Below are 19,897 nucleotides of genomic sequence, written 5' to 3' on the forward strand. Positions count from 1 at the left end.
CACATATAGACCCTTATCTATAAATATTTCTATATGTGGCCCTCTGAGTCCATGTTAAGCTGCTCAGGTGTTTATACCAAAGTCTCCAAGTCCAATGTTTCCACATGGGTCATCCTAGACTCTCTCTCCTTACTTATCTGTGATCTCCTTCTGTAACAGTGAGGTGGCTCCCACTACCTGCCATCTGTCTACTGGGTAGCTCAATCCCAGGACACATGCACGATGGCTCCATACTACATCTCTCCTGTCTTCAGGGTTCATGCTCATTCCCAAGCACTTATAAATACCTAAGAGTACTTAATACATGCTCCTGATCTAAGCACTACACACATAGTCACTTATATCTCACAGTAGCCATAAAAGACATTTATTATTAGTTCCACTTAATAGAAGAGAAAACGGAGGCAAAGAAAATCTAAGTAACTTGCCTGAGTTGCACAAGTAATAAGTGGTAGAACCAAGGTTTGAACCCAGGCGGTAGATATCCGGAATCATGAACAGCATGGCCTCCCCCATAGCAGAGGGGCTGCAGTCCCTGGACTTCTGATATCCTGAACTGTTTCTCTATCTGGCTGTTTCTACATCCCTTCCACATTGAAGACTCCTGCCATGCAGGGTCAAGGATGGTTCAACCGCAGTGTTATACCATTTACTTCCTCTGGGCCCGTACTACTCCTGTGAGTGATTTAACTTGCTACTGGTGGAATCCCCATCCCACGTCCACAAAAGGTACTCCCAAGTCAGCACTGCTGTCCTGCCCAGCACCCAGATCCTGCCTCCCAACTCTGGGAGATGTTGCTTCCCGTCATAGGCAGGCGGTTTGCCACTTTCAAGGTTTTCTCCATGTTTTTGTACACATTTTACACACACACACACACACACACACACACACACACACACACACACATCTTACATCTCCAGGAAAAGCCTCCAGCTCTGCTGTATGGGGGAGCACCTATTCCTTCTCCCATCCCCCCTCCAAGACTCACCTCCAGGATCCTCAATATTCCCTGTACACCTGAGCACATGCAGAGGCTTCACCAATCTTAAACTTAAAAACTCACTTCTTTGCTACCACCTCGCCTCTCGTTTTGCCCCTTCTTGCAGCAGACACTGTCTGAGAGTCCATGCAGGCCAGACCCCTTGCTTGGTGCTGGGTTTCAGGAATGAACACAATGGGCCAAGCCCCTGTCCTCCAGAAGCTGACACCCCATGCAGCCGAGCCCCTGAAGGAGCAGGGAACCCCCCCTTGCCTCCCACCTGCTCACAGAAAAGTAGCCCGTTTTAGGGAAAAGTGATCAGATTCATTTTATTAACTATACAGAAGCAATTCCAATCCCCACTAACAACATAATTTAGGATTAATAATTCTGACTCAGTATCCCCGCAAGGATCCATTCCCCTAGATGTCCCCTAGATCTAGTTTGTTAGATGTCATTATTTCTGACTTTACGCTGTCCAGCAAAGATGTATCCGGGGAAGGTTCTGATAAGAGGATGACGCTGGCTCTCAACAAACGCCTGTGGTCCCAGCCAGCGGGGGATGGGTGGGAGAGGGGGGTACGGAGAAGAGTTAGGTTCCCTGGCAAATTTAATCTCTTTTTGTTAGGAAAGTTGTGTTATCAGGAACCACGCAATGGCGAGCCCAGCAAGGCAGAGGATGAGCTGTGTGCCTGACTCAGGGTGGGTGACCGGCCCATCTGGAGGGAGACAGCCCAGCTTTCAGAATGGCGCAGAGGCCTGTGGGCAGTCCCTGCTAGGGTGAGGAGGCCGGAGAGGAGGCCGAGTTCCGCCCAGACCTGCCTTCCTTCCGCATGTTCATGAAGTCAAGAAAAAAGGCCCAAGAGGGAAGCTCCACGAAGACTCACTGAACAGGCCTCTTTTCCCCTGAGTTACTGTTCCGAACTGACGGGGGGAAGATTCTTCAGTTCCTCCTTTTCAGGGTGGACCTCTGACACCTTATTCATCTTGGTGAAAATCTGGTTGATCTCTATGAAGGTCTTGCCCTTAGTCTCAGGGACCACCAGGAAGGTGTAGATGGTGGTGAGAAGACAGATCACGGCAAACACGATGAAACTGTAGGAGCCCAGCCCCTCCTGCAGGAAGAGGTGGCAGGTGGGGGGCGCTTGCCCACAGGTTCTCGCTCTCCTGAGTGGGGGCTGAGAATTTGGGGCCCTGAGTCCTGCTTACCTGGATGAATGGGAAGATCAAGCCCACCACGAAGTTGGACAACCAGTGGACGCTGCCCCCCACCATGAAGGCGGCCGGACGGGAGGACTGCAGGAAGATCTCAGTGATGAGCAGGGCGGGGATGGGGCCTGGGGAGAACGGCATGGGTGGGGGAGGCAGTTAGCAGGTACAAGGATGGCCAGCCGTTCCTCTCACATCACTGAAAGTGCCAGTGTCCCGTGGGAGGTCCACTCTGCCGGGGCACAGGCCAGCATGTTCCCTTTGCTCTTTTCCCCTAATTATGCCACTCCTGACCCCCTGCGGCCCCTAGGGGAGGGGATATAAGCCAATCCTGATGCCTCAGGATTCCTGAAGTCTCTCTAAGGAGCTACAGCCAGCAGCTGCTGGGACTGATGGTACAGGGAGGGGGCTTCAGGACATACTGGGTCCGATGGCGTGTCCTACGACGTAGGCAATGACACAGACAATGCTGACATAAGGCATCCAGGATATTGTGTCCTATGGGGAGAAAGCAGTTGGTTCATACCTGGCCCAGCACAGGTGAGCTGGGGTGGGGACCTCGGGATCTTTGGCCTGCCCAGCCCAGCAGAGGATGGGCCCTACCTCCTCCTCAGCTGTGTCACCCCCACCAGCCCTTTCACTGAAAGTGGCCCTGGGGTACTGGTGGGGTGTCATGTGGTCCTGAGCTATCTGACTGGTTGTATTTACTAAAATAAACCCGTTTTGATCTCTCTTTCTTTAAAAGGGTGGGCGTAGGCTGGTGGCCCTGCCAGCAGGGCTCCCTCACCTGCAGTGACAGGGCCACCGTGAGCACGCAGCAGGCACTGAAGCACACGGCGAAGCCCAGGAGCAGCAGCAGCCTCCGGCCCAGCAGCTCCACCACGAACACCTGTGGGGGTGGGGGTCTCAGGGGAATCCACACACACCAGCCAGAATGGGCCCCTGGTGGCCTGCAGGGCATCAGGCTATGTCTCTTGGTCCAACTGCACACACCAGAGTCTACCCCTAAGGCCTCCTAATTCCCCCAACCTTAAATCTTAGGACCCTCCCAGCTGCTGGAAGCCACATGTCGGATGCATTTAGGAGTTCTGTCCACCAGGGGTCTGGCTCCGTCTCGGGTGGCCAAGCCTGCCCCAGGTCTGCCCAGGCTCTGTGCCCAGTGTAGGGACCTCTGACATTCCTGCCACACCGTGGACCCCAGCATGGGCCCTGCACAGCTGCAGTAGAGTCATCTTGCTGGGCAGGAAGGTCTGGAGCAGGGGCCACAAGAGGCCACAGACAGTGTGGCACGGGATGGAGCTCAGAAGCTGGGGAACGGTAGCCTGAGGGAGGGCTGCCACCTTGGGCTACTTCCTTGGTCAGCCCCCACTCCACTGTTGAGTTGTCCCTGGGGGCCAGTGGGGCCTCAGCTCCCCGGGACACTCACAGCACAGATGGTCATCACCACGTTGACGGCCCCTGTGCCAGCCGTCACGTACTGGACTTGGGTCTCGTTCACGCCGGCGCTCAGGTAGATCTGGTCTGCATAGTAGTAGATCTGGAAGAGCACAGCAGGGGCTTGGGGTGGAGGCCGTGGAAAGGTGCTGTCGCCCCATGGGGACACCGCCTTCTGCCCCGAGGCCCGAGGCCCTCAGCTGCCCCGTACCGCGTTCACCCCGGACAGCTGCTGGCCGCCCATGAGCGCGATGATGGATAGCAGCTGCCAACGCAGGGACCGCATCCGGAACAGCTTCAGCACTGAGATGAAGCCCGCGGCCTTCTCCGCCTCATCCTCCTGCCGGATCTCCTCCACCTCCATGTCCACGGTGTCCCAGCCACGCAGCATCTTTAGGGCTGAAGGTGGCAAAATCGCATCAGACCAGAGCCTCCCAAGCCTACCCGCCCTGGGCCAACGTCACCCACCGTCTTTGGCAGCCTCTTCATCTCTTTTCTGGATCAGCAGGTACCTGGGGCTCTCGGGAAAGAAGGGCAGCAGGAGCAGCTGCAGCGCCGCAGGCACCCCGGTCAGCCCCAAGAGGATGGGCCAGCCTAGGAGGAAGGCAGCCGCTGGCAGAGGCTCCTGGCCACCCAGCCACATGTGCCACCCCCTCGGCCTCGGCCTCTGCCCTGAGCCGGCCACTCTTTGCTCCACGACCCCAAGTCAGGACATAGCCTCCTTGGGGACAGAGATGACGTGTTTCTTGCCCTAGCACCTAGCACAGGTACTGGACTTGGGTACGTGTCCAGCACCTAGCACAGGCCTCTCTCGAGTAACAGACACCCAGGAATTGCAGAATGGCTACGCAACGAATAACCGCCACCCACCCAGGGTGGATGGAATGCGACAATTTGGGTGAGAACGTGGGCAAAGGGGAGGTCGCTGTGCAGACACGTGCTGTCCTTTAGAGGACAGTCTGGCAGGGGCTGAGGAGCTAGACACACTTCCTGCTATGCCCAAGATGCTTGTGCCTGGACCACTAGGACACCTGAACTGGGACGGTCACAGGAGCACTGATTATAGAAATGAAAACCAGGCACCATGTGGACATCCACACGTTCCACGCCGGGCCGTGGCACCTAGTACGGTGGGATTTGCTACTGCGAGGAGGTGAAGCTGTGACACGGACACACCCCGCCCGTGTGATGTGGCGTGTGATAACCTACAGTGTGATTCCAGCACACAAAGTTCAGATGTGGTGAAAGTTGACCCCATTGCTACCGAAGGTGAAACCGGAGGCAAAGGGGAGAAAATGAACCGCAGCTTCGCACGCTTGGCATGCTTTGCTCCCTCGCAGCCCAGCGCTGCACGTCTGCAGGGCTCTGCGTCCTGCTGTGGGGAGCTCCCGGCGACAGGAATCTACAGCTTCCTCACTCTGGTCCCTGCGTCTAATGAGTGTGTAGCCCCTCCATGCACGTGTCCTGAATGCATGTAGGGGTGACGGAAAGGGTGGGCGGTGAGGTGCTTAAACGCGAGCTGTGTCCTAAGGAGACCTTGGACAAGTTCTCGGAACCCTCTGTACCTCAGGGTCTGAATCTGTGAAGTGGGTGCAGTGACAGGGCAGGCTCTGTGGGTCTGTTTAGAGGAGTACACAAATGGATATGAAAGACCTGGTTCCTGGCCCGCGTGAGTACTTCCTTGGCTGGTGCGATGGCTAATAATAATTTTCCTTTTATAGGTTTGAGACCCAAGACAAAGAAAGCTGCGGTCACAAAAAAACAATGCCAGGTGTGAGTTCCTGTGAGCCTACTCCGTGCCAGGCCGTGGGTTCTCCTGGGAAGGTGCAGGCCGAGTCTGGGACTACTCACCACCTCGCCCATAGGGGTAGGTCACCCTGACCCTTGGCGTTCCCCTTTCTGGTCTGTGAGGTGGGATAATTACCTGGCCCCAGGCAGCAGTGTTGCTGGGAGGTTCCTGTGAACTGGAGCCAGGGAAGCTCTGAGCTCAGAGCCTGGCACACTGGTGACTGTCATTACTATACCATGGACTTCTGGATGGACAGCCACTGAGCAGGCCAAGAGAAGCTGAGTCATTTAAAGCCACCTCATCCTTCTGCTAAGAGGGACTAGAAAACACCCCTAAGCTGTCACTGCACACATGTAAATGACACATAACACTGCAGGCTCAGGGCAGTGGGGGGCCCCAGAGACAGCCAGCCTGTTAGGAAAGACCAGCCTGCAGGGGCGGCCTGCCCTGTGGTGATGGCTTAGGAGCAAGTCGATGGGCTGAGGGACGTCCCCAGATGTCCTGAACTCACCTTCTTCGTTTGCAAGGAGGTTCCGAAGGCCAAAGATCTGGGCTATGAGGATGCCAACGGTGATGAAGAGCTGCGGCACCACTCCAAGGGCCCCCCTCAGGTTTTTAGGGGCCAGCTCTCCTAAGTACATAGGGACGACATTGGAGGACAGGCCTGCAGAGGATCGAAGGAAAGTCACCATCAGGAAGAGCTAGTCTGGCAGGAATGAGCTGTGTCTTCAAATATATATATTCTTTCTTAGTGAGGCCAGAACTCCCCCAAACTGCAAACACCTCTTTTAATTCTTAGTCCATTATATTTTAAGGCAAGAAAAAACAGACCAAAGAAGCTCGGGAACCCTTGCTTCAGACCGGTGTCACCTGGGACACAGGCCAGCCAGGCCTCGGGTCTTCCCTCCTACCTGGCCTGAGTCTGACAGAGGAAGAGTTCAACTGTGGTTTGGACACTTTCTTCCTTCTTGATCCTTAGGGGAGAATCTGTTACTAAAAGGCCAGGGACCCCTGCCCACAAGCTTTACCTTTCAGGAATGGTATATTGTATGATAAAGTAATGCAGAGATGCCTTCACACACATTTAAGGACAAGCTATATTTATCAATAAACATTACAAATTTCAATATATATTGTGGACCATCTGCATGTCTGGTGTTTATGTAATACCTGGACTACTTGTGAATTTTCCCATCATACTGGAAGCTGACCCCCTTAAGAAAAGTTGGAACCTTATTTTATAGACTATATATTTCTCAAATATATGTGAGAATGTATTTTTACATATATTTCCTACGTAATTGTCCAAAAAGCACAGAGGCCGGGGATCTCAGAAGAAGCTCAGGGTGGCTGTTGCCAGCCCAATATGGTATACTTAGTCCTGGGTTAAGCCTGAGAGGGTTAAGCTCCAGACACATGGGTGACCGCAGGGAACACGGTGGGCTGAGTGGGGCTCAGGGCTGTGGAGGGAAGGGGATTTAGTAACAGGAGACAGGAGGGACCAAAGGTCAGGTTGTCCTGCTCGGAGATTCTGCCTAAGGACGTCTCTGCTCAGTATTGCGGGACAGACATCACAGTTTCTCAATGCCAACTTCCTCCCCATCTTCAGAGCAAAGAGGGGCAGTCTTTAAAGCAATCCTTAGTATGTCTGGGGGTGGGGTGGGAGGCCCAGGGCTCAAAGGGCTGCAGAGGAAGGGAAATACCTTTTAGAAGCTGAGACCCTGGCGGGGCCAACTTAGTCCTGGGCATGTAACGTAGCCTCTTCATAGTATGTGCATGAAGGACATGAAAAGCCAAACCTCAGGTGGTTTGTGAAGAGATGGGATCCCCTCTGTGTCGGTGGAGAGCAGTCTCTATTTCGTCTTAAAAATGACTCCACCCGGCTCTCCCAGCCAGCCTGTTCTCACACTAGGAGCAAAATGGCTTTTAAAGTTTAAATTCCTTCGAGCCAGCGCATAGCCTGTTTGCTTGTTAAGAAGTTGGCTAATCACAAATCAGGCACCTGTGAGCACCTGGAATTCCTAACCCAGTCCTTCTCGCACCCCTTCCTCACAGCAGCTGTTTTCCTCAGTTGGAGGTTTGACTTCGTGGTTCATATTAACGTGGAGGTTTAACAAGTGTTTGTGGTGCGTGGGGCTTGGTGACACGTTGTACTGACTTGGAGGAGGGAAAAACTGCAAGTGGGTTTTGCACCCACAGGCTAGTGTTCCCAAAGCACAATCTGGGGTTCCTGAGATCTTTTAGGGGTGTCTGTGAACTCAAAGCTATTTTCAAAAATACCGGAGGTGGTTTCTTGCCCTTCTCATTTGTGCTGTCTTATATAAGCATACGGTTTTCCAGAAGCTACCTGCCACGTGATAAAACAACCGACTGAATGCAGAAGTTGGTCTGAGAGTCCAGTGGCCTTCTATTAAGTCAGACGTTAAAGAGGTTTGCAAAAAATGTAGGGGACTTATTTTTCAAAATGAACTAATACAACTCTTGGTTGCCATTTCTAATAAGATATGTACCTTGGTCGATGTAACCCACATGAGGAAAAGCTCTTTGGAGCCCTCATAATTTTAAGTGTGGAGAATAATGAGAAACACGCCATGTTTACTTAAGAGAATAGGTCAGGATTTCAACTGTGATTTATTATCTCTGGGAGCCTGACATCTCTCTGTGGGGGCCAATTCTGCACTGTTCACCATCAATAGAAAAATGACCAGACCTGCTCACTGCTGATAACTTTGAGGAATCATCTATTTTTCAAAAACCTGAGATCCTTGCAGGGAAAATCGGAGGGCAGAGTGCCCTTGAGAGCTCTCTGGGAAAGCCCAGTGCTAGGTGAGGTTTGGGGGCCCATCCTGCTTCCTGGGAATAACTTGCCCTCTATTCAGGAAACACTTTCTTTTCCTCACGTCTCCCTTAGTGCCGATTAACTCCAGCCCAGGGGTTAGCTGACTCCCACTAGATCACCCGCTTGTCCTGCGTTCAGAAGGAGCTAATGAGAGCAAAGCATTGCTGAGCAGTGGAGGGAGGCGGGTCAGGTGCCCCTGGTGCAAATTTCCGCAGGTGCTCACTGAGGACCTGAGAGTTTGCACCCTTCATGCTTCTTTGTGTCTGATCCTGGGAAATACTGCCAGCTAAGGACACCAACTTGGAAGGGAAAGCCACCAGCATGGCTCTAACCTTGTTTCTCTTCAGTTTGAAGCGATTGTAGGACAGTTTCCTAAAACCGGGGCAGTGCAGCCTGGGCAGCTGGGTTTGCAAGCCAGGTTCATAGTTCACTGGGCGACAGACCCCAGGCAAGTCACTACCCTCCCCAGCAGGTGAGTGTTCTTTGGAAAGCCATTTGCAAACTTAATTGTCCTATAAAAGTTGATCGGTGGCCATTGTTAACACCTGTCTGGTAGCGGGCTGCCTATTTTAGATTGTTTCTCAAGTTTTTTTGGACTACGACCCACAGTAAAAAATACAGAAATACATTTTACCTTGTAACCTGGAAGTCCCACACATACACAGATAAATAACTGAAATGAAAGTTTCAAAAGACATACTTATCCCTACCACGTATGGCACAGTTTACTCTATTTTTATAAAGAAATTGCTATTTGCTAAACAGATGTCACCACCCAAACTAACAGGTCTCCACCTGCAGTATGAAGTCTTTTCTTTTTTTTTTTGAGACAAAGTCTCATTATGTCACCCTCAGTAGAGTGCCACGGCTCACAGCAAACTCAAACTCCTCGGCTTAAACAATTCTCTTGCCTCAGCCTCCCAAGTAGCTGAGACTACAGGCACCTGCCATAACACCTGGCTATTTTTAGAGATGGGGTCTCACTCTGACTCAGGCTGGTTTGGAACCTGTGAGTTCAGGTGATCCACTCACTTTGGCCTCCCAAGTGCTGGGATTACAGGCCTTGCAGTATGAAGTCTTAACAGTTTAGAAACTATTGAGAGAGAGGACTGGATTGGAAGGACCCTTCCAGATACAGCTGTCTTTTCAGGAAACACCCCTCCCCCCCCACAAAGATCTGCCTGCTGTTGCCGTGGGGCGGGAATGTCTGTGTCACAGCCGAGGCACAGGGACAGCTGGACTGTCTGTGCTCCAGAGATCCAGCCAGGTTCTACCTGGGGAGCCCTCCTCCTCCCAAGTGATCTCCCTGAAGGGCAGTGCCAGGTAACACTGTTTACCTGCACAAATTCCCACCAAAAGTCGGGAAATAATTATCATCTCAAATGACTTGGCGATTTTGCTGCATCCCATTAAGATCGCAGGCACGATAGAAAATACGTTGTTGAACAGCAAGGCTCCTTTTCTGCAAAGGACAAAATAATCAGTTAGTCTGGCTTAAGGACTCCCTGGTTCAATCGACACAGGTTCACGGGGTGTCTGGTCCCTGCAGGCTCCACCGGTTGCAGCACTGGGCTTTCCCGGGCTCTCTGGGACCTAAGACTGACACAGGTCAAGCGGACGTGGGAGCATTTTCTGTGAGGGAGCAAGTAAAAACGACCACGGAAGGTGTAAACGGTGGTGCCCAGAAAGGAGAACGGGGAGGAGGTGCTCGGGCCAAGTTTATTGGAAGGGGAAGATGACCTGTCTGCCCTCCACCCCAGGGAAGTTAAAGACCACTTATATATGGGGCTGTGGGGTGGGACTAGGCAGATCCTTGTGTCTTTGTCTTGGAAGGAGAGGAGGAGAAGGAGGGAAAAAGGGTTTGTGTGTGGCTGCGTTAGGGCCCCCAGCAAACCACAGCCCAGAGAGCATCAGCGGTGAGAATGGAGGGGAGGCATCCATATTAAAATACAGCAAACGGTGGGCGGTGCCTGTGGCTCAGCGGGTAGGGTGCCGGTCCCATATGCCAGAGGTGGCGGGTTCAAACCCAGCCCCGGCCAAAAAAAACAAACAAAACAAACAAACAAACAAACAAAAAAAAATATAGCAAACGGTTTTTATACTTGACCTTAGCCAAAATTTTTGTGGTTTTGGGCCGGGGCTGGGTTTGAACCCACCACCTCCGGCATATGGGACCGGCGCCCTACTCCTTGAGCCACAGGCGCCGCCCAGTAAAAGGTTTTTTAAATCATAAGCTAATTCATACATTTTATTTTTTCTTTTGAGAAAGTCTCACTCTATTGCCCTGGGTAGAGTGCTGTGGCGTCATAGCTGACAGCAACCTCAAACTCCTGGGGTCAAGTGATCCTCTTGCCTCAGCCTCCCAAGTAGCTGGGACTACAGGTGCCTGCCCAATGCCTGGCTATTTTTTGGTTGTAGTTGTCATTGTTGTTTGGCAGGCCTGGGCTGGATTCGAACCTGCCACCTCCGGTGTATGTGGCTGGCACCTTAGCCGCTTGAGCTACAGGTGCCGAGCCTTAATTAATAAATCTAATGTAGGGCGGTGCCTGTGGCTCAGTGGGTAAGGCGCCAGCCCCATATACCGAGGGTGGCGGGTTCAAACCTGGCCCTGGTCAAACTGCAACCAAAAAATAGCCGGGCGTTGCGGCGGGCACCTGTAGTCCCAGCTACTCGGGAGGCTGAGGCTACTCGGGAGGCTGAGGCAAGAGAATCGCTTAAGCCCAGAAGTTGGCGGTTGCTGTGAGCTGTGTGACGCCACAGCACTCTACCGAGGGCCATAAAGTGAGACTGTCTCTACAAAAAAAAAAAATAATAAATAAATCTAATGTAATCTTGAAACCCAAACCCAAAATTGTCTTGGGTAAGGACCTTAGAAGAAAAGAAAAAGTATGGGCAAATCTCATTTATGGCAACATAGCTGTAAAAATCCTAAATGAAATATTAGTAGGTTGAATTCAATAGCACGTACAAAAGTCTTTCAATATACTTCAACATATTAAAGATTGTACTGGGGAAAGATACAGGATTATCTCAGTGGAAGTAGCAAAAGAAGTCAATAAAACTTAATATTATTATTTCTTTTTTTAAAAACAGCCTTAAAAAACTACAGTTATTAATAAAGGAACTTCTTTAAGATGATAAAGAGTTAGTCTATTGAAAATATTGAAAACCTATAACAGGGTGACACCTCGAGCTCAATGACCACATACACCGGGGCTGGAGGGTTCGAACCCAGTCCGGGCCAGCTAAAATAACAATGACAACTGCAACAACAACAAAAATAGCCACAGGCAGCGCCTGTGGCTCAGTCGGTAAGGCGCCGGGCCCCATATACCGAGGGTGGCGGGTTCAAACCCGGCCCCGGCCAAACTGCAACCAAAAAATAGCCGGGCGTTGTGGCAGGCGCCTGTAGTCCCAGCTACTCCGGAGGCTGAGGCAAGAGAATCACTTAAGCCCAGGAGTTGGAGGTTGCTGTGAGCTGTGTGAGGCCACGGCACTCTACCGAGGGCCATAAAGTGAGACTCTGTCTCTACAAAAAAAAAAAAATAGCTGGGTGTTGTAATGGGCACCTGTAGTCCCAGCTACTTGGGAGGCTGAGGCAAGAGAATCACTTGAGCCCACAGTTGCTGTGAGCCGTGACACCACAGCACTCTACCCAGGGCAAAAGCATGAGACTCTGTCTCAAAAAAAAAAAACAAAAAACCTATAACAAACATCACACTTAATAAAACTCATAAAGCATTCCCACTTAAGTCAGAAGCATGCTTTGGAGATCACAACAGAAGCAAAGGCAAACTTCTTTAGAGACCCTGCACCATGGCGCCCCTCACGACAGTGCCCCACCATTTCCAAAATGCACAAAACCCCCTACCATCTGCAAGAGGCCACGTACACACACAGCACATCCTCTGAGAACAGAATTAGAGACCGTAAAATGTTTAAAATGATTAGTGCCATAAAATAAGGAGTTAGAACAGTACTATATTGGAGAACTGACACTTACTCTAAAGTTACCGTAATCAGGAGAGTGTGGTACTGGTGGGGAATGAACAAACAGGGAAGTGATGTGAGACAGAGAGGCCAGGAATAGAAATACAGTTAACTGATCTGTGACACAGGACCAAAGGAAATACAACGGAGAAAAGATAAACTTCTCAACAAATGGTGCTAGAAAAACGGTATGTCCACATGCCAAAAAATGATGTAGACACAGACCTTACATCCTTCACAGGTAATAACTCCAAATGGATCACAGACCTGAACGGAAAATGCGAAGCAATTAACCTCCTAAAAGAACAGCACAGGGAAAACCCTGGACAAAGTTCCTAAAACACAGCACAGGGAAAAAACCCTGGACAAAGTTCCTAAAACACAGCACAGGGAAAACCCTGGACAGCTGTGGGTTTGGTGATGATTTTTTAAGGGCGACACCAAAGGCATAATCCATAAAAGAAAGAATTGATACTGGGGAAAAAAAGGGTACAGAATATTTGAAAATATATAAAATAAGGCTGGGCGTGGTGGCTCACACCTGTAGTCTCAGCTACTCTGGAGGATTAACCCAGGAGTTTAAGGCTACCGTGAGCTGTGATCACCCCACTACACTCCAGCCTGGTGACGGAGAGCAGGAAGTTGGGTAACAGTCTTAATAACTGACAAAATATAATTTAAGACAAAAATATAACACAACACAAAGAGATGTAATATCCATTATAAAGAGGTAAGAGCAATAATGACGAAGGTACACCAACATAAACATAGCCTGATAGCATTAAAACAAATGGATTAAAAGTCAACTCTATTTCCAGTGCAAAAGAGAAAGAAGTGATAAGCTCGGCCATCGTTCAAATTAAAAATTTCTGCTCTGTGGAAGACACTGTCAAGAGAATGAAAAGACAAGCCACAGATTGAAAGAAAATATTTGCAAAAGGGCGGCGCCTGTGGCTCAGTCGGTAAGGCACCGGCCCCATATACCAAGGGTGGCGGGTTCAAACCCGGCCCGGCCTAACTGCAACAAAAAAATAGCCGGGCGTTGTGGCGGGCGCCTGTAGTCCCAGCTACTCGGGAGGCTGAGGCAAGAGAATCGCTTAAGCCCAGGAGTTGGAGGTTGCTGTGAGCTGTGTGATGCCATGGCATTCCACCGAGGGCCATAAAGTGAAACTCTGTCTCTACAAAAAAAAAAAAAAAAGAAAATATTTGCAAAAGATATATTTTACCTAAAATATACAAAGCTAGGCACAGTGGCTCACACCTATAGGCACTTTGGGAGGCTGATGGGGGGAGGATGGTTTGAGGCCCAGGAGTAAGCAGAGATCAGCTAAGCAAAATAATGAGAACTTGTCTCTGCAAAAAGTAAAAAAGTTAGCTGGGTGTGTGCTCCTATAGTCCCAGCTATTTATGAGGATGAGGTGGGAGGATCACTTGAGCTGAGCCCAGGAGTTGGAGATTACAGTGAGCTATGATTGAGCCCCTCATTGTCCTCCAGCATGGGCAACAGAGTTAGACCCTGGCTCTGAATAAAATAAAATAAAATAAAATAAACCTCTCAAAACTCAATAAGAAAACAACTGATTGACAACCTCACCAGGATATACGGATGGGAACTAGGCATGTGAAAAGACGAACCAAGCTCTCACTTTCTTCATTCAGTATATAGAAAACAAAATTCCAGATCTATCTGGGAAAAACAAAATTGTAAAGTTAATTTTAAAAGTACAGAAGCATACCCTTAAGACTTCAGGTAAAGAAGGTTGTCTTCAACACAAAAAGCAAAACCCACAAGTTTGAAATACTAAACACTTTGCAAAAAAAGATACTATATGTATGATTAAAAAAAATAAAACAATATAAACAATGTATTGTGAAGATAGTTGCCCCAAATAACAGAAGTACAATTCTGCTTATAACCAGGTTGATCTCTAATGTCCGTGAATTTACACTGGGGATGGTCATGCCTTAAGAAAAATTTTATGGAATACAGAATTTCTAATAGTTCTAAAAACAGGGGCAAAGATAAAGCTCTGACCCTGGTGTTCTTTGCCATCCTAGGACGATGCTGTCTCACGCCAAAGTGCCTGACTAATGTGTCAGACATTTCAGAGATTTACAGGAATTTAACTTGTCTAAGCATTGTATATTACCTGGTCCCAAGGTAAAAGAGAGCAGGAAAGAAGATTGTTAACGTTAGTTTATGTTGAGAGTTCGAGAACGTTAGGTCAAGATCTGTGCTGCGACCCATGCCTTAGCTAAGCCATTTCAGCATCTGACAGTTTGCAAAGACAGAAATGTTGGGGAGAGAACTCGCTTCTGGTTTTGGAGAGGAAAATACCTTCCATGTGAAAGAGCAGTGAGCACCAAGTGCGTCTCAGTACACCTGGCTTTGTCCAAGTCTGCCTGAGCGCCTGGGAACCACAGCCACCCTGCTTCTAACTCCTGTGACTTTGCCCTGGTCCCCAAATACTTTGTCAATGTCTGGTCTTTTTGTGACCCTTTTAGACAACAAACATGACCACGGTGGTTAGTTATTACCCTGGTGTCACGATGAAGGTTTCAGTTTTTGACCTATATTTAAAAGGACGATGGTTAACCTGCTTGATGAAAATATTTCAAATTGTATATAAAACCAGCACATTGTACCCCACGATGGCATTAATGTACACAGCTATGATTTAATTAAAAAAAAAAAAAGAGGGGAAAAAAAAGAAGGATGATGGGATCTATGAGTTTCAGGGAATTCATAATTTGCTTTCCCTCACCTGCCGAATTTATTCACCAGGGGGCCGACCAGGAGGGATCCAATGAAGCCTCCAAAGGGAAACATGGACACAGTTAGAGACCACAGCAACGTCAAGGGGAAGGCGTCCATGAATTCACTGGTTCTGTCATAGTAGGTCTGATTGTAAAATTGTTGCATGAACTAGGGAACAAAGCAAAACAGAACACCATGAAAATGTCCTTTGGGTTTCAGAAAGAGCCATGTAAGCTGTCAAGCCTTCAAACGGGCAAACCCAGGCACATAAAGATCAACATTGCTAAGGAGGGGAAAAGGAGATAGCCCAAGCTCCAAGACCAGCAGGTTAGCCGCAGCCCCCACGGGGAGGGCCGAGAGGCCTCACATTGGCGAGCCGCCAGGGCAGTTCTCAACCAGGAAGGAATGACTCTAATCTTCCCATCAGCTGGGTGGGCCCTGCTCCCTCCAGACTCCTCTAAAAATTGCAAGATCAGAAGATCAGAGCCCTCTGCTGGAGTCCAGCCCACCCTATGTCCAGCCGGACTGTGTCCTGGGTGCCCTTCATGAGGAGCTGAAGTCTGGAGACCTGGTTCATCCTCAGGGCCCTGTGCCTGCAAGTTCCCTTGGGTCCACGCTGTGGGTCCTGTGTCTGTCTCCCTCTCTCTTCACACAAAACCCCACTGTGCACTGTGTACACAGCCCCACGCTGGCCGGCCACACCGTGGCACAAGCTGACCCGGACCTCCCTCCCTGTTTGTTCAGGAGCTGAATCTCACTCACCATAGTGACCATAGCGACCTACCTCTGCTGGGGAGTTGACAACAGCTACGTTGTACCCATACTGGAAGGATGACCCAAAGGCAGCTATCAGGGTTGCCAGGGCAAGCACAAGTGTCAGCCTCTGCAGAGAGATTGTGGCTTAGGTCAGGAGTAGCCCTGGGTGCCAGGGACCTCCTGCTTTACGTCAAAGGTTTGTAGAAAGCTGCAATAGAGTCTTTTTTTTTATTAGAGTAATTCACAAGTTTATTGATTCTTATAAGCTGTTTTCCAAAGACCAATTTCAGAGCATGATTTTTCTCTTTTTTTTCCAGATTGATATAAGGGTATAAATGATTAGGTTACACCGCGTCTGTTTGTTAGGTAAAGTCTAAGTCCTAGTTGAGTCCTTCACCCAGGAGATGTGCTGTGCCTGTTAGGTCATAACACACCAAACGCTCCCCCGCCGCCTCCCTCCCTCTCTCCCCCTCCTTCCTCCTCTCTCCTCCCCACCTGAATGTGGTTGTGTTTCTCTCTTGTGTGGGTGTGTGCATTTGTTCGTCTACTGGTTTCATATTAGTATTGAGTACATTGGATGCTTGTGTTTCAATCCTTGGGAAGATGTTCTTCAATCCATCCAGGTAAATACAAATGATGTAAAGCCTCCATCTTGGGCCGGGCATAGTGGATGCCTGTAATCCCAGCACTCGGGAGGCCGAGGTGGGTGGATGGCCTGAGCTCACAGGTTTGAGATCAGCCTGAGCCAGAGCGAGACCCCCATCTCTGAAAATAGCCAGGTGTGTGGCGGGCACCTGTAGTCCTAGCTACGCAGGAGGCTGAGGCAAGAGGATCACTTGAGTCCAGGAGTTTGAGGTTGCTGTGAGCTAAGACGCCACGGTATTCTTCCAAGGGTGACAAGGTGAGACTCTGTCTCAAAATAAATAAATAAATATGTCGAATAGTATACCATGGTATACATACACCATCATTTATCTGACCATTCGTGAGTTGATGGGCACTTAGGCTGTTTCCACATCTTGGCCATGGCGAATTGAGCTGTGATAAACATTCTAGTGCAAATGACCTTACGGTAAAATGATTTTTTTTTCTTCCAGGAGTAGAATCTTTCAATGACTACCTGTCTTTGGCTTCTCAGCCATGGCATGTTTGACATTTGGGACCTGGTAATTCTTTGTTGTGGGTGGCTGTCCTGTGCCCTGAAGGATGTTCACAGAACCCCCGACCTCTACTCCCTGGAGGCCAGTAGCCTCCCTCTCCCCACTCGCAGCAACCCGAATGTCTCCAGACATTGCTGAATGTCCCCTGGTAGGGAAGTGCCCCCAGCTGAGAAGCATTGGGGTTAAACGGAGATCTGCTACTCCAGAGTTCTGGGACAGTCGGGCTGCACGGCCGCATTTGCTAACCATGGCAGATGTGCTCAAGCCCTGTCTTGAACACACACTTCCAAAAAAATCAGCAGCAGGGAGAAAAATCTCAAAATTTATAATTATTTGAAGTCACTGATCACTTTAGCCCCCCCCATCCCCAGCCCCTGGACTTTTGCTATAATAGGCAGAAGACGCACTAAATAAAATGTCTAAATATCACTCTCTGGGGACTGTTAACTCACACAATCTGTGACAATGTCCTTCTTGGACAACAGGGAATTCGTTAGTAAAGTAATGAAAAGGGGCAAACAGACATGGAAAGGGCTTTGCCCTTAGAATCTACGCATCTCATTGTGAACTTGCTCACTGCCACTGTCTAAGTTTCATTTCCATGTTCTCTGTTTTCCTCATCTCTAAAGTGGACAGTAACACTTGTTGCAGGGCTATTGCAAGGACACCTTCAGCCACAGAGCTGAATCTGCTGCTGTGGAGATGCACTTTGGATGCCCCAAGTATTAAGTCTTCCATCAAAGCGTCTTCCTCACCTACTCTGACCAAGACCCCCTGTCCCGTGGTGCAAGTAGTCATGTTTGACCCTTCCAGGCCCCTCCAGTGGCAAACTGGGGTCTTCATGTCTTCCTCTGGGCACTGCCCCACCCAGTCTAAGAGGCCCTCTTGAGAGAGGACAATGAGGAGGGAGGACAGGGAGAGACATGGTCCTTACTGCCTCATGGAGCTTGGGAGGATGAAGGTGACCTCTGGAGGGTGGCACCTGCATGGAGCCCTGGGGAAAAGCAACCCTCTGGCCTCCCCCCACATAGCGGTGATGGCTCTGCTAACCGGCTTGACTGTGACTATCATTTCTCTCTTTTTTTTTTTTGTGGTTTTTTGGCCGGGGCTGGGTTTGAACCCGCCACCTCCGGCATACAGGACCGGCGCCCTACTCCTTCAGCCACAGGCGCCGCCCACATCATTTCTCAATGTACACACGTATCTAAACAGCAAGTTGTATACTTTTTTAATACAGGTGTCCATAAAGTTCATGTGCGAGTTCATGGACACCTTGTATATACAATTTTCTTTATTTTTTTGAGACAGAGTCTCACTATGTCGCCCTTGGTAGAGTGCCATAGTGTCACAGCTCACAGCAACCTCCAGTTCCTGGGCTTAGGCGATTCTCTTGCCTTCAGCCTCCCAAGTAGCTGGGATTACAGGTGCCTGCTACAACGCCTGGCCATTTTTTTTGTTGCAATTGTCATTGTTGTTCAGCTGGCCTGGGCTAGGTTCGAACCTGCCACCTTGGTGCATGTGGCTGGTGCTGGGCTACGGGCGCCGAGCCCGTATATATGATTTTTATATATGTCAATGATATCCCCACAAAGCTGCTAAAAAAGGAGCAAAAACACACGGGAAGCTTAACCCTTCTCCTTTGACTGTGACATTCTTCTCTTCCTTCCATCAGATGAATCAACGAATGGTTAATCCATTAATAAATTTGTTAATGAACTAACAGGTGGCTGATCCAGCAGGACATTTCTGGAGCAATAACAGAGAAAGTGGCTCACGAGGGGCAGCGCACTCTGGCTTCAGGCTGGCTCAGCCCCACCCGTCAGGGCCCCAGGGGGCAGGTGATGGAGCACAGGGGGAAGGCAGGTGCCAGGGAAGCCCCACGCCCAGCCCATGCAGGACACAGCAGACTGGGCTCTTCTCCCACACGATTTGCTCTGGGTATTCATTCATTCATTCATTCGTTCACTACCTCATTCAACATTTTGAGCAACGAGGGTGTGTCAGGCATTGTTCTAAGTGCTGGGGACATAGAGGTGAACGAAACAGACCAGGACGTTTTATAGCTTGGTTTTGGTAGAAAGAAAGAATGAACAAACAGAAGTAAGAAAGACAAGAGAGAGGGAGAAAATTTGGATTAAAACCTTCTCTTCTAATTCTCTCGAGTAAGATATAAATGTAACAGGTTTTGTTCACACAGCCAAGTGCACCTCTTGGCCACTCTTTCAGTTTTGTTTTGTTTTAACTTTCCAGGATGGGGAAATAAAGGATACGGCGCTGGGCTGGATCAGTGCATGAGGGGAGCAGGGGGCTGAAGCGGATGCTGGGGTCTCTGGCCAGGTGCTGAACTGAGAAGCTCCAGCACCTCCCCAGACGTGGGCAGGAGGGGCTCCCCTCAGGGGCTACGGGGAGGGGCCTGCCCCTGAGCTACGTCCCTTTTGCTCTCAATAAACCGGCTTGAGAATATTTTGAGACTTTAGCAAATCAACCACCTCGAGAAAGAAAAGAAGCCTTTTATCCGAGGAATGCAAATCCCTTTAAATGATCAAGCCTGGAGAAGCACTGAAATGACGGCAGTCACATGTCACTGCTTAGAAACCCGTCTGCTCTGTGGGCTCTAGACTGTGTTGTCACCAAGTAGCCGTGCCAGTGCCACGCTGGACACTGTAACTCACACCCTATAGTTCAACAATGTATAGCCAATCACTGATCAACATTATTTCCATAAACCAATGAGAATTCCTGACAAACTACCTGATGCTCGCCCCCTGATTTATCCTTTTTTCTTTACAAACTTGAGCCTCTCGTTCCCAGCATTTTCCAGGCTTCAATCCCCAACCTTGGCCCCGATAAACTCTCTATGGATTTGGCCTCAGTTTCTTTCTTTAGGTTGCAACCCTCAGGGCTGACCTCCTGGCAGGTGGAATGCGAGGAGCAGGGACATGGCCTTCCCACCTGTACCATCTCCCTCAGGAATCTGTCTCT

At 49.7% G+C, this 19,897-nt stretch overlaps 1 protein-coding gene across 3 annotated transcripts in view; it reads right to left on the bottom strand.

Annotated features, from left to right (window-relative positions):
• Positions 1–1,282: 1,282 nt before the first annotated feature.
• Positions 1,283–19,897, bottom strand: part of SLC2A5 (solute carrier family 2 member 5) — a 34,154-nt gene continuing 15,539 nt past the window's right edge. For all 3 annotated transcript variants that reach the window (XM_053576272.1, XM_053576273.1, XM_053576271.1), the window contains exons 2-12: positions 15,784–15,882; positions 15,007–15,167; positions 9,589–9,713; positions 5,924–6,076; positions 4,092–4,217; positions 3,835–4,022; positions 3,616–3,726; positions 2,977–3,078; positions 2,612–2,687; positions 2,190–2,317; positions 1,283–2,095 (exon numbers count right to left, since the gene is read on the bottom strand). In XM_053576272.1, coding sequence (XP_053432247.1) covers positions 1,892–2,095; positions 2,190–2,317; positions 2,612–2,687; positions 2,977–3,078; positions 3,616–3,726; positions 3,835–4,022; positions 4,092–4,217; positions 5,924–6,076; positions 9,589–9,713; positions 15,007–15,167; positions 15,784–15,882 — 1,473 coding nt within the window. In that variant the 3' untranslated portion in view covers positions 1,283–1,891. The remainder of the gene's footprint in view (positions 2,096–2,189; positions 2,318–2,611; positions 2,688–2,976; positions 3,079–3,615; positions 3,727–3,834; positions 4,023–4,091; positions 4,218–5,923; positions 6,077–9,588; positions 9,714–15,006; positions 15,168–15,783; positions 15,883–19,897) is intronic.

This window comes from Nycticebus coucang, chromosome 22 (assembly GCF_027406575.1).
Source record: "Nycticebus coucang isolate mNycCou1 chromosome 22, mNycCou1.pri, whole genome shotgun sequence".
In the NCBI taxonomy this organism is placed as follows: Eukaryota; Metazoa; Chordata; class Mammalia; order Primates; family Lorisidae; genus Nycticebus; species Nycticebus coucang.